This window comes from Patella vulgata, chromosome 2 (assembly GCF_932274485.2).
Source record: "Patella vulgata chromosome 2, xgPatVulg1.2, whole genome shotgun sequence".
Lineage (NCBI taxonomy): Eukaryota > Metazoa > Mollusca > Gastropoda > Patellidae > Patella > Patella vulgata.
The window spans coordinates 44205322-44220354 of record NC_065880.2 but is presented as its reverse complement, the minus strand read 5'-3'; the positions used below and the strand labels follow the sequence as shown (position 1 = coordinate 44220354).

Genomic DNA, 15033 nt, shown 5'->3' with positions numbered 1-15033 from the left:
ATATCAATTTTGATAAAAACTCTTGATTTACTTTATTGTAAATATTTACTGATAAATGAAAGTTGTATCAGAAGATTGGGCTGCGTATGTGTAATAAGTTCTAATAGTATAAAATTAACTTATTTTAAGATGTTACATGCATTAATAAAGAAATTAAGTTTGCCAGGTGAAACTAAAGGCACCTAATCGTAGCTAAAAACAAGCACATCAGTATCTCAACGTTTTTAGCTAAGACTACTTCAGATCGCCGAACTTCGGACTTCAGAAACTTTAGATGTAGATCATAGCCCACCCAGTAACCAGTGGGTCTTGTACCTCGGAATTCCTCAAAGCGATACCCTATAATATTGGACGGATAATTGATTGAGTTTCACCGTTGACGTGATTTTAAATCTATAATATATATATGAATACTGAATAGAAATTTGAAAACTGACTTCGAATTTGCAGTTTAGGACGGAAACCAAGCAGTGAGGAATAAAACAAGATACAGGTATTTTTTTTTAAAATGAAATGTCAAATAGATTTTCTGTCACTTTAATTCATGCCATCGCTACCGGTATACCTGTTGTTATTTTATTTAAAGCGCAGGCAATGTTTGATTATTATAGTGATAACATAGATTTTTCAGTTCTCATTTTAAAAAACCTCCTTTAGTTCGATTTATCTAATGGAGTTTTCATTACTTTCAATGCAAATAGTAATTGCACATCGATTTATGTCAAGTTTGTTTTTATGAAACCATGGAAGAAATTAATTTCCATGATGGAGTTTTTATCAATAGACAATTTTCATATATTGAATATTTCATGACACGTTTTACTCTCGAAGCATGGTTACATTCCCTTCCCTAATGATTTTTAGCATGCATAAAACATATATCTTAGCTTTTATTGTTGTAAAAAAAAAGTGGTCGGTATTGATTTAAAAGAAAATTGATTTTCAAAAGGTCACTGGGTGGGGGGGGGAGGGGATTTTGGAATTTGAGGGGAAATTTGCATGTGCGTTTGAATATTTTACACGTCGGTTGTTAAAACAAAAAAAACCAGATCGACGGGTAACCTTGTATGAATAGTCATACAATCAATTAGTCCGATAGTGTGTAGTCAATTACGACCAAATAGCCCCAAAGTAAAAACATGATGCATTCTTCAGGTTCTTCGTCTGTTTTTAACAATTTGCTAAACCTCTCACTGACTGTTTCATTTATTGACTTCTGGGATCGGGTAAATGTATCGCGAATTGTGTCAAGGGAAATAACTTTGTACTTAAAGAAATGAAGTTTTACGTCCTACGTACTCTTCTGTTCCGACTGGGCTAATGAAGACTGTTAAGGTGAATATATACTTTTCAAAAAAAAACCTGGGGGATATTCAGAAACAATAGAAAACTGTGGAAATACACTGCTGTTTTTATTAGAGGTAACCAGTGTATGTTAACAACAGGCCAATTGCCTACACATGAACAGTTCATATGGGCGGCTTATCTGACGGCCCCATTTCACTGGCAAAGAGATACACTGTCAAGTGAAAATTGACGTTTTTGTTTTTGGTCTTAATAATGAGTAATTGCTCCACCAATCCTCAGACATTCAGCAATTCGTCGTGACATGCTCCTAATCAACCGTCCAATCACGATTTGGGGCAATCTAACCCAATCCCCTTGCAGTGCCACGGCCAATTCTTGCAGTGTTGTCGGTTGACGTTGACGAACACGTCCCCCGATCAAATTAAACGTAACACACTAAAGCAAAGATACGATAAACAGTAAATCTTATGCAAGAACCGATAGGAAAGCAAACATGTATAGGATAAACCAGCAAACGGCAGTTTTCATCAACCCTTCCTTGAAGTGTCAAATTTGACAATGAACCCCTCCCACGTGTATGGCGCTATTGCGTGTCGCATGTGCATTGCAACTCAGTGGTTCTGTTGGGGCGATAAGTTCTTCATCTGTGAACATACTCTCAAAGCATGCCAAGTGTCCATGACTGTTTATCATATGACAACCTGCATATATAGGTATTTGCATTTCAATATCCCTACTTTTATTTGAAGAGTATATTTTCATGCTTTGCGTTCTGTACTAAAAGTCTTATAAATCAGACTTCTTTTGGTTATTCCTTGTAAATTAGTAAATTTCCATTCCACAATAAAATGCTATATATGGTGGATCGGAGAGCCAAAATTGAGATGTGTCAAAGGAGACAATTCTTAACATGGGACAAGACCTATGTTGTTTACTCCATTATCGCTGATGTTAACTTTTATTTGTCTTGGCAATTTCATGGGATCTATGCATTTTACCCACAATGAATAAATATGTTAAAATCAACTGATGGAAAAATTGAATAGGGTTGCTCAAGTAGTCTTGAATGCTTGAACTTGATTTCAGAAACCAAAAATTATAAATGGTTGATGAAAGTTTTAATTGTATTGTACTGAATTATAATGTTAACACATAAAGGAGGTAAAAATCGGTAACAAATAAATAATATAATAATATATAACAATAATTCAATCATAGTTATTTCCCTTTGAGTTTCCTCCCCTTTCGAGATAGTTATTTTGATTTTTCGAAATTTAACAAATACAATTCTCAGAATTTTTTAAAATCGTAAGTTACTTTAATTAGCATTCATTGCCCACCCAATCTCATTTATTTTACATAATAAAATTATCAACAGAGTTAGAAATAAAATAATTTGTGAACCAGTTGAATATCACAGATATCTATGTCTTGTTTTAAAGACCATATTTACAATGATGGCAAATTAGGATGATTAATGTTGAACAATGATTATTTTCTGGCACATTTAAGCTTTCTTATTATCAGATTCCTGCAAAATAAAATAAAAATATGCCATAAATTTTTAAGAGAATAAATAGCATCTATTTGTAAAAAATTTCAAATTCATGCATCCCTAGATTAGTCTTTTATACGACAATAATAGTGTAATTTATTAGACTAGCTTACACCAATGATTAATACTGCAGGATGTTGCTTACCGGATGTCAGTTTGATTTTTCTTGATCTTCTTCTTGAATAGGTGAAGTCTGAAAAAGTTTTAAAATAAAACTTGAAAAAAATGACTATTAGCATATACTGATAACAAAATGTTCTGTGTTATTCCAGCTCCATAATTGATATTTCTTTTATTTTAACAAACAGAAGATGATCTCAGAATGTAGTAATTATGTCTAACAATAATAATTACTAAAATTATAACTATGCATAGTTTAAATGTGTATCCACAGAGCCTGGTGTCAATTTTTTCCAATTACGTTATATCTATCAAAGAAGTTATATATTCTTAAAATAATGTAGACCTAAGTAATTATACAACATTTCTGTAATGTGTAATTTCTGTTCCCAAACCAATGTACCTCTATTAATAATAAATCCAATTTTTAGGTGTAAATAATTATATTACCTTGCCCTGGTCAAATTTTTCTTGACTGTCTTGTAAACCTTGTGATTTTTTCTTTTCAGCTGCAATGATACTATCAAACTCTTTCTTAGCTTTAGCAATAAGTTCTTCTTCTGTTTCTTCATCTTCTTCCTTTACTTCTTCTTCCTGTAATTAAAGATATAGAAAATTATACATGTATATAATAATTACTCTCTCAAAGTTTAAATAAATTCCTTTCGTGTATTCTTTCCCTAGATAAATGAATTCTTATTTGCCTATAATAAAATATTAAATACAAAAACTTCCTTAGTTTATCTGGGGGGTTTCTGAAAAAAAAAATGAATATCAAGGAGTCATGTAAACCAACTAGTGCTAATTAGGGGGCCTTATTCAATAAAATTCAAACAAAAATATTTTAAGAATTCTGCCTTTCCATTGTCTAAGAGATAAGATTTGCAGTTGGGTTTTAACCCTGAACCAATGAAAGGCTGCATCCATAAAATATTTTAGTTTAAATTTTCTTGACTACGGTCTTAGAAACCAAGATAAAGCTAAAATGTCTTGACAAAGGAAAAAATAGAGAAAAGATATTATACTAAGTGTTATTAATCTTAAGTTATATTATTCAACTTAATCCAAGAAACTGAATAAAAGTGAAGCATATCTCAACCATGCATACATGAATGTGTTAATAATAAAACAGCTTATCAAATTAATCTTATTTCTTTAAAAAAGTAAAATAATTATTAAAATGCTCATATGGCAACTTCAAACAAAAGCAAGAATAAATCAAATTTATATGTGAATGAAATGAAATGGAGTTTTATAGAACATCAGCTCCAATGGGGCTATATTATGTCCTTCCATTCATAAGATGTGGTAGATTGTGATGATCAGAAAGCTAGACATCAATGTGCAGATAATGAACATTTTGTTCTCACCTCTACCACTTTTTTCAATGGATATTCCAATTCCTACATTATAGCAGTCAACAAAATATTATAGTTTAAAATGAAAATTTATTAATGTTATCATTGAAAATAAAAAAATCTTATATTATTTCAAAATCCAACAACACTAGAGAAATGGCAAATTACAATTTGCAAGATATGTCTTTAATAAAGAATCGAAAACAAAAAGAAAATCATTCTTAGTAACCGGTACATTTTTTATCTGAAATAAATTATGTTCAGTTTATCAAATTTCAAAAGCATTTCTGCTCTTTTTCAAATACGGAGGACATGCAGCTACACAATGAAACCTGTACAAACTATGAATTAAGAAAACAGATTATTTATGACATAGATGTACTACTTCTATTGTAGACATACTGCTGCCACCATCTCAAGACTTTATACTACATGCAGATTATTTTATTTCAAAATCAAATTTGACTTTTTTTGGACGAAACATCATACATGTTTAAGCTCATTATTTAAACTTCCACAGAAAAATTAAACTACCTATTTCAAGGTTAAATTCTTCTCTAAAAGTGATTTCTGTAATTTGAATTGTTACTTACAAAACCATAATAGCTAAAAATAATTCTCTGATTCTATGCAATCTTTTAGATTTCTATAATACTACACTTGGAACATATATTGCAGACAAGGGGTGAAACAGTTTTAATGTCTAACATTTCATGCTTTAGAAAGTTGAAAACTAACAATGATATTGTAATAGTTTGTGAATCGATTGATACTGGTTACTGCTGAACATTGAACTGATCATTAATACCAACATGCTATTATTATTGTCTCTCTTACCGCTGCACTTGCTTGAATTCCAGGTTTTTTCTGTACACAATGTTTTTAAATATTTAATAAATGACTATTAAAAAATGATATTTGTATCAAAGGCCTACCTAGTATGTTTTTTAAAATTTACAAAATAAAATGAACATTTGCTTGTTCAATAATTCAGCCAGTCAAAACTGAAAAATATAACTGAAGGAGGAGCCCTGATCTCTGGTATATATTCCAATATATTTTGCTGTGGGTTTAATATACCTATCATTTGAAAACATTTATCAGTAGCATAACAAAAGAATATCCTATGATTCCTTATTCAACAATGGGTTATTGTATCCATCCAAAATTTCAGTTTTAATTTCCACTAGTAGCATGCACCTATCCAGATTACACATGCCTTACCGGTTTCTTCTTCTTCTTTTTCCTCTGTGAATTAATAAATATTAATAGTAAATCAATGATTAATGTACGAGTTCAACATGTCTTACAATCAAATACCAAAAAAAAAAACTTCTATGTTAAAAGTTCCAAAATACCATGTAAACAATCAAATATATTACTAATTCTGAGGACAATATGCTTTTCTCTGTGTTACTCATCAATTATTTTATCAAATTTAGGCTTGAAAAAACTATTTATTTTAAATATCTTATCACTGAAAATGCATGTATTGATAATAAAGCCTGCTTGTTGATGTGCGATTATATATTCATCCAACAACAGATGATATACATGCACATGATAATAAAACTTCAATATTACTGAAGTTCTCGTTTTTTTAAAAATTTCAATACATTTCTGAGGGTCTGATAATATAGAGCCATAACTAACTAAATTAAACAAAAGTAAACAGAAACGGCATCTATATAAATGATTTTACACTCTGTTCTTTACTTCAAGAGAAGAAGAATACCATATCTAACATTTTGCTGGAAATTTCACAGTTATGGCTTGATATTATGAGTAGCTCACACAACATTAATTTCAAACTTTTTTTTTTTTTTGATAATATAATTCATAATATCAACATCTCTAATAAGTTCAATACTGATGTTTAAAGCAAAAACTCTGTTGCTTGTGAAGCTGGTGCAAAGAATTATTTAGTGTTTTACACCCAATGTTTGTGGTATAAAATTTGTACAAAAAGCAATGTTTATAATGTAAACAATGTAAAGTGAGAGAAAGAGAGAGAAATGGAGTTTAACGTCCACTCGACACAAACTAATTTCAAAAATTTGATACCGGAGAAAACCCATGAGGTTGGACAGACGACAGAACTCCTTGTCACGCACAAGCTGAAATCTAAACCACGTCAGTTGACTCGATGACAGATCTTATGATCTAAAATGCAAGCATTACATCATTTGGCCACCCAACCCCACCAACAATGTAAAGTATTCTCAAAGTGTAAATGATGAATTGTAAAAGAATATTTACAATAAGACAAATTCATAAACATGCTTTGAACTATACAGTGGCATGCCATTCCCTAAATGTGACTAAATATTTTCTGGTTTACCACCTTTTTATCCGGTACTGGAATTTGCTTTGAAAAGATGGAAATATTTATCCATAAATATAGCTGGTAAGTATAAAGAGACTTATGTGGCTGTAGTCTATATCCAGGCCTTCAGTTTAAATTTTTTTCAGCCAGTCAATTTTTGATGTGTTTTGTTTACTTTAGATAGGCCAGACATTTTTTTCAAAGACTATGACAATTTTCAATATTATCCCAATTTCTAAATTAAATATAAAGACTATAAATTTAACAGTATGTATTGTGTTTTAAACTGAAATATTCTTTGAAATTCTAATCTTAGTAAATTTCCTATCATTTGTCCACACTCTTTATTCTCCTGAAATTCCAAAATCTGTTTCTCTTAACTAACAATTCTGACCATGCACTAGATCTAGTACAATATTAGTCTATGTGTTCTTAGTTTTACCTACCGGTACATAACTAATATATCCGTTGATAAATCAGGGCCCTGTTTCTTGAAATCTTAACTAAAAATAAAATCTAAATTTTAGTAGATACTTCAATTTTGATTTGCTAAGCACTAAAATCAAACTAATATTATCCAATCAAATTACTAAAATTTGGATTTTATCTTCGTTAAAGTTTCGTGAAACAGGCCCCAGGGAGATAAACTCCCACGATAATGTTCGACTCCAATGTACTTTTGCTTATGTGATTTACAACCTAAATAACTAACAACTCTATTTATTACACTTTGTTCTAATAACTCACTATGTGACATTTATCTCAATTATATAACATTTCAGTTTAATGATTCCTTCCAAGAAAATATTGCATAATATATCACTCAATCCTAATTACTTAAAAACTACAATTTTTCAGTATTAAAAATTAAATATTTTTCAGAAATTCAAGTTGCATGTATCAATTTACATGATCTAATAAATCGATATACCAATTAATCACATATAATTCTGGTTCAGTTCCAAAGTTATAGAAAACATTATGAATATTTTATCATCATTAGTGACATGTCATGCCAACATGCGATTGTGTACCGCACTTACCACTGGTACAACACCATCCAATGCTGGGTTTAACTAGAAAACAATTGTTATTATACTATAGTTTGAAAACAATACAGAATAATAAATTAATATTCTCAGGGTCAGGATAAAAACTTCCATGATATAGAATTTCTGAAAATCAATTTAGACATTTCTCCTTAATAATGATAAAAACAAGTCGATGTGTTAGCTATATAAACAATTCCTAACACTATACTCTGGAAAAAAATTAAAAAAACATTTTATAAAACTTGCACAAAAGTCTGTTGTTTGATTCCCATCTTGTCACGAATAATGTAACTGTACAAACAGCATTAAACATTTGATCTATGCATTAAACAATCAATTTTCAAATTTCTATATTTTTTTTGTTTCATAAACCGAAATAATCAATCAGATTAAATTACACATTGAATTTCATTTCTTTTTTTTTTTTCCTTTTTTTAGTCTTTACAACACTGGGATCTGGTTGAGTCTTTAAATAAACCTTGTTCTGTTTCCTATGGAGGACGAGTCAATGTCTGATTAGTTTTACAGAGGTGTGTACAGATTTATGGGACATATATGAAGCAGAAAAGTTAAAATTATAAATAATCTATGTTACCCTGTCTTTCTCTTGTGAACTTTTTGTTCTTTCTTTCAGTTTCATTTCTCTATGTCGTCCTTCTAATATCTTCTCTCTTCTTGTTTCTCTTTCAAACATCTAAAAAGAAAGTCAAAATAGTTTTATTGATCTCTCCCTGTGCTCGGATGTGTAATATAATTTATTATACAATCCATTTTTTTCCCTTTTTCAATTCTACTGGAATCTGATTCGAGGAGAAATATAATTTTACATCCAGTCTCAATATTCATTTTGGCTATTTTGCAGTTGTAATTTATAGAGCACCTGAACTACAATATTAGTGCCTATTAGTAACCTGGATAACCACGAAAACCCAAGAGGTTATAGCCAGACAACCCTACTGTTTATCATGTAATACCATTGCATGAAGCCATGTCTTGAGACAATTTGGGCACAAACATTAATCTTTGGAACCAAAGGTCTGCAGAAAAAAAACTTTTATGATTGACTTACAGCTGTTACTAAATTCTTCTCGTTTCTCTGTAACGTGTAAAGGCCTTCTGATAATTCTAATAATGTTGTTGTACCATCTTGTGAACCGCACGCAACTAACCGACCTTGCTCTTGTACTCTTAAACTGTGTAGGGGAACATCACAAACCTAAATATCAGGGAAAGGTTAATAAATACATTACACAAAAAAAAATTTCTAATCAGTATTTTCTAATCCAGAATGTTAACAGACATTATCCTTATTGTAATCAAATCACCTGGGTTAGGTGACATCATGGATAGAAATAAGAGACAACATCATGAAATCAATAGAAGGTATGGTAACTTTCTATTGTTATCCTTTATCTTATGTTTATTCCATTTTAATAATTTTTGGACCATTTTTTCCTTTACAATAAAACCTTTAAAGCATTTGTATGGATTAAATGTTAATACTTGCTGATTGGTTCGTAATATTTTGCCTTTAACTTTATCAACCACATGAAAAACCGTGGGTGGAATACTAGGTCAATGTAGCTTTTATCAAATATAATTAGTGGAAACCTTGTCACAGTTTTATCAATAATATTTTATAAATCATACCTGTAAACTAAGTGTAGGATCATTCTGTTTTAAGATAATGTCCCACACATCTAATGTACCGTCCATTTTTGTTATAAAGAATACAGATGGTCTGATTGGACTCCAACATCCATCAGTTAAATATGATGAGTATTGTCTGAAATAAGAAATATTTTCAAATATATAAACAGGAACAATTTTTTGGTGTGACTACCACTAGCAGTGTAATGTATACACCTATAATCTTTTAAGAAATTTTTGTAGTAGAGTTACCTCTGAATTATGATCATGACATGGAAGTAAAAAATTTCAAAGATTTATGTAAAAATTTATATTTGAAAAGTAGGATTAAATTTTTGTAAGATAATATACTCTACTTACTTTGTCCACATTATAGAGGATTCCCTTATATCTTCTGACCAGATCTATAAAATTGATGAATAAAAATTGATACCTTTTTTTTTTTAAAAAAACATTATTTGATTGACAGAAATTAATTCCATTATAGAAGAAATCATTTTTAATTGGTGGATATGAAGTAAAGAATAGAACTAGATTTAAACTGGGGGGAATAAAATTTAATGGTTCCTTACAAAAACAAGTTGTACATATTTTTAAATACGAGTCTGGCTTAATTGATTCTTAAGGCTTCATTAAAATAAATATGGGATAAACTTACTCTTGCCGTCCAATCACCAACTGATAGGAAGTTTTTAGGGAAGTGTGTATTTCTCTGTAAGGAATAAACTGGACCAATGTGACCGGAATATAATGCTACAATTTTTTCTAATGGTGTTTTTGCTTTTCTGTTACATGACATAACTGTTCCTTGTTCTGTCCCTACCATAAATTTTGTTGGCTGAAAAAGTAAATTTACAATGAATTAAAGAAGTATTTTATCTTGATAAGCACAAGCATAATAATATCGATGATTTTTTTCACAGGATATGTCTTTGCTGTATAGATGGTTTAGCCTAATATGTGCGGATACTGTTTAAATGGCTACATATACATTTTTTACAGGAATATTTGAAATAATCTTTAGAAATATGTCATTTTACACACAAAATTTTGATATGACGTTTGATGCTTAACCTCCATGAGAATTTTGGCTCTCCTGGACAATTTTGCAAAACCCTGATATAACCTTTCGATTCCCCACCGACAATATTACATGTCAAAATTTTGTAACTTGTATGTTAAATTTTTGTGTTGTTACGAACCATTATTTTTGGTGACTTATGGAATCAACAGATAGGTTATCAGAAAAATTTTAAACCTTCACATTCAAGAAATCTAATTTTCCAATAACTATGAGAAAATATCTTAAAAATGATGCATGTTACATTATATTACCTGTACAATAAAAATTACATAAGCTATAAAATTATTGTATGCATCAGTAGAAGAAAACTTACAATTGTTGGTTCATATTCTAAACTATAAGCACCCTGAGCCTTGCTAAAATCTTGTTTTTTGTCTAGATATAATTTTTCTGTTGGTTCTCCTAGTTTACGGATATCCCACCATAGCACTTGACCATCAGTAGATGTGGAGAAACATTCAGAACCTGTCTTGGACTGTATCCAGATTGCTTTATAAGCTGGATCTCTGTGACTCTGTTCTATAGGTGTCATTTCTACAGGTTGTGATCCTTTTCTTGTATCCCAGTACGCTGTACACAAAGAAAGAATTGGTAAAGTGGCAATAAGGCTATGCAAGTCAGAATTAATGTGTCATTATTAATTGCTCAATATCCATATTAATTTAAAAAATCTTAATTACTGTAAACAAACTGTATTTTGGTAGCCCACCAATTTAAGAACTAGAGTTTTCAAATGTATTTAAGAAATGCAGATGTTTCTAAAATTCCACAAGTTTGTAGATGACCATAATATAGTATGTTCTAAGACAACTCTACCATGTGATGTGCCTCACATTTCTCAAGTAATGGTTTTCTACCGCATTTTCAAACAAAGAGTTTTTTTGGCTAAATCTATGGAACTAAGAGACGTAATTTGCATGTAAACAAAAAAGGGTGGTGACTTTTGGTTATCAGTATCTATTTAGGCTTATTGTAAGGTGTAATTTGGCTAATAGATTTGTAATCAAAATAGTTTTCATCCCATTTACGAGTTAGTGAAGTGATATAATTATTAATATGTGTTCCAATACTCTTAAAATGCGTACTGAATAAGAGAGAGAGAGAGAGAAATGGGGTTTAACGTCCACTCGACACAAACTAGGTAATTTCGGGACTAACACATGGTTTAATTTTATTTCAATAATTCGCTTGCGCGTAGGGGTCTTTAGCAGTGGGAGGAAACCGGAGGACCCGGAGAAAACCCACGAGGTTGGACAGGCGACCCTACTCCTTGTCATGTACAACCGGGGATTCGAAACCACGCCAGTTGACTCAATGACAGGCCGTATGATACAGCAAGCACGTGCTAACCATTCGGCCATCCAACCCCCCGCGTACTAAATAAAATAAACAAATAGCGAACTGTTTACGGTAGCCATGGCCAACATTTTCATTTTCATGCATACAGCATCAAATACAACACAACCAAGAATTATATTTTCTTCTGGTAGTCCTAGGTGGAAGTGTGAATTTACACACTTTTAGAAATCTACTGCCAAATCATGATGGATGCCTACTGCATTTTTTACACTACCCTACTGCATTGCAGCTATGAGGGGTTGACAGTCTGGGTTAGTGTTAATAAATTAATACCAAAACCATGTAATAATCTTATGTTTCCTGTACAAATAAATAATTATAAAAGATTTTGCTCCAATGACAATACATACCAATTTGTCCATTGTAACAACCACCTAGTAGAATATGTGAATCTTTAGGGTTATATTCTAAACAAACTAATGGTGAAACAGGTTTTAATGTCATTTCAGGTTTGTTGGGATTTTCTGAAGAAAAAAAATTATGGATTATATTATTTTCTAAAGTAAACAAACAAATTGCAATGATAAAATATAGCTTTTTTGGGGTTCATTGACAGTCAATTAAGAAAATAAAATCAAAATATCAACAGTACTAGTTTATCTCCAAGTTTGGATTCCAGTGGATTAAAAAGAGGCCCATCAAAAGATTTTAGTGAAATTTATAGATAAGATGGTGTGATTTGTTCTGACCATTTCCAATTAATTTTTATCATTTGCAGAGGATGCCAAATGTTGACAATTTATCATATCTTTGTAAATACTGAATGGATTTTTTGGGACTGATATTACTGTAGTTTGCAAGGGATTCAAAAGCCCTAAAATGTCACTCAGAGACTTTATAATACCCTTTATTCTAATTAAGATTTTACAATTTTTCTAACCAATAGTTTTGCTTCTTAAATTAACAAAATAAAACCTACCAACATCCCAGATATAGGAGTCCATACTTGTGTCTGGTGAAGAACCCTGGAATTCTAAATTACAATAAGCTACGGCTAATTTTCGTGGACCATCAGGGAACCAGGATATATGAGTAGCAGTACGTTTAATGCTGTTAGGATCTCTAGAAAAATAAAAGATAAAATATGGATGTGTGAAACTAAAGACATCAGATTTTCATATCAGTTATTAATGTAAATGATCTGTCTACAATTTACAGAAGTGAATTGAGAAATTCAGGTACATGTACAACCAGATAGTCAAATAGGTGTTGGTGGAAGTAATTTACCTGAAGACATTAATTGTTTTAGCTGATGGTGTTTCATCAACGTGATCAACATCTACATCTTCAAAATATTCTTCATAAATATCTATAGCATTATTTTGTTTGATGCAATGTTCCATAACCTAGAATATAAGAAAAATATTAACATATGATAACAAATAAAAGAGAAAGAAATGGGATTTAACGTCACTGCAACGTAAACTGTCATTTTGAGACTTATATGTGGTTAAATTTTATCTCAATAATCCACAAGCGGGTAGGCGTCTTTAGAAGTGTGATGAAACCCGGAGAACGCTGAGAAAATCCATAAGGTTGGAAAGAAGACCCTACTCCTTGTCACACACAAACTTGGGATCAAAACCGCACCCTTTGATTTAATGACAGGTTTTCTGACCCAACACACCAGTAAGGGGAAATAATAGTAGGCTACTGTATATACATAACTGATACTGTAGTAATTTGCATCTTACAAATCTAGATTATATCATTTCCATAATTCAAACTTACACTACCAAGTTGTTGAATTGTGGCAATATACATTTCATCTTTTTCTACTTTCTTTCTGTATCTTGTGACTTGTTCTACTTCATGTGCATTGACATCTTTAGGCCACCCACCTTCTGTGTGATTTATACCTCGAGAACTAGTTTCAAATCTTTCGGTGTTAACCTGAAATATAATTTTTTAAAAGATTAATTTTAATTCATTGATTACTTTTTTACACAGCAATATATATGATGACTGACATTAGGCCTGTACCATTAATAAATTGTTGATGTCCTTCAACAAAAGGTGTGATTTTGATGTTTAATAGATGAATAACATTTATTTACATCAATTGAAACCAAGACTGTCTTCAGATAATCTTTAAAATGCTCACAAACATAAGAGTGGTATACAGTGACATTGATAAGGCCTACCTTACATCATGGTTCTGTATTACTGTAAGTCTAAAAAGCTGGATGAGTAAACAAAAAATATATAAGTAGTATTACCTCATGTTCTGACATTTCTTGTACACATTGTGTTGCTGTATCAACAGGATTTCTTTCAACAAAATCTTGTGCCAATGTTGCATCAGGAACAATATCAACATGTAATTCTGCCGGTCGGTCAGAAAAATTACACTGACGTCCAAATTCATTTCTTTTTTTGGTATAAACGTAGACAATCTCCATTGTGACAGTTAAGTTCAAATATTTCTAATTTAAAGGTCTATATCTGAAAATACAAAAAATGTGTCGTTAATTATTATTTAGTTTTAGAAATTTAGATGCAAAACTATCTAGATATCTGTGAGAAACAACTGGATACTTTGGACAAAGTGGGTTAGCAGTAACTGACAGACAAGAGAAATATACTGTACTTTTTCACTGCAGGGGCAGGGCCGTTTGGACCTAATCATGGCTATGTTGAAAATAAATTTGGAACTGATTTTCAAGAATAAGACAGGGTTGCAAATCGCCTAGCCTTGTCTTTCACTGAGCATAGTAAGGAAGTCAAGGACAACATCCAAGTTATTCAAATTGAATTAGCCTTAAGTGCTTAAGACAAGTCGACAGAATCTGTTCACAACACCTGTGCAAACCTTCAATATTATTAACTCTGTTTTGAATGCTGCAATTCTTTGGTTTAGAGTTGATGTAGATTTGGCCTTGTCCAAGCAAATGAAAATAAATATCCAACATTTTAGGCCATCAAGTCATAAAATAAAGTCGCATGTCATGTCAACAAGACAGTGACATTTTTTTCTGTTTGTTGCCCACCACTTTCTTGATTGAATTGAAGGCAGTCATACCTCAACCTGCTCTAGAGTTTTCATAAACCCGAGGACATAAAACACAGCTAGAGCACTTTCACGACAAACTTGTTTCGATGTTTGATAAACAACAGTTACTTACATTTCTGTTATTTTGCCGCAAATAATGTAAGTTAGTTGATTTTGCACCTCCACAACTTCATAGATAACAAGCTTCCCCGGTTACCCTTAGCAACAT

The 15033-nt window shown here is 31.2% G+C and overlaps 1 protein-coding gene across 1 annotated transcript; it reads right to left on the bottom strand.

Moving 5' to 3' along the window:
• Window positions 1-2404: 2404 nt before the first annotated feature.
• On the bottom strand, window positions 2405-15030 carry LOC126810488 (dynein intermediate chain 3, ciliary). Its single transcript, XM_050535578.2, has 15 exons — window positions 14938-15030; window positions 14032-14257; window positions 13544-13705; window positions 13040-13158; window positions 12732-12874; window positions 12163-12276; window positions 10767-11023; window positions 10028-10207; window positions 9730-9773; window positions 9370-9505; window positions 8789-8935; window positions 8315-8413; window positions 3434-3577; window positions 3009-3056; window positions 2405-2839 (listed from the first exon to the last, which is right to left on the bottom strand). Exons 2-14 carry the CDS (start codon window positions 14212-14214, stop codon window positions 3015-3017), a joined length of 1770 nt encoding a protein of 589 aa, XP_050391535.1. The 5' UTR covers window positions 14215-14257; window positions 14938-15030; the 3' UTR covers window positions 2405-2839; window positions 3009-3014.
• Between the last annotated feature and the right edge of the window lie 3 nt (window positions 15031-15033).

Bases quoted from the DNA above. Each gene is read 5' to 3' on its own strand.
- LOC126810488 (XM_050535578.2), bottom strand. From the start codon at position 14,214: ATGGAGATTGTCTACGTTTATACCAAAAAAAGAAATGAATTTGGACGT. The intron at 10,208-10,766 runs GTAAGTTTTCTT...TTACTTTTTCAG, and splicing joins TAGAATATGAACCAACAATT to CCAACAAAATTTATGGTAGG. The intron at 8,414-8,788 runs GTAAGTCAATCA...CTTTCTTTTTAG, and splicing joins AGAAGAATTTAGTAACAGCT to ATGTTTGAAAGAGAAACAAG.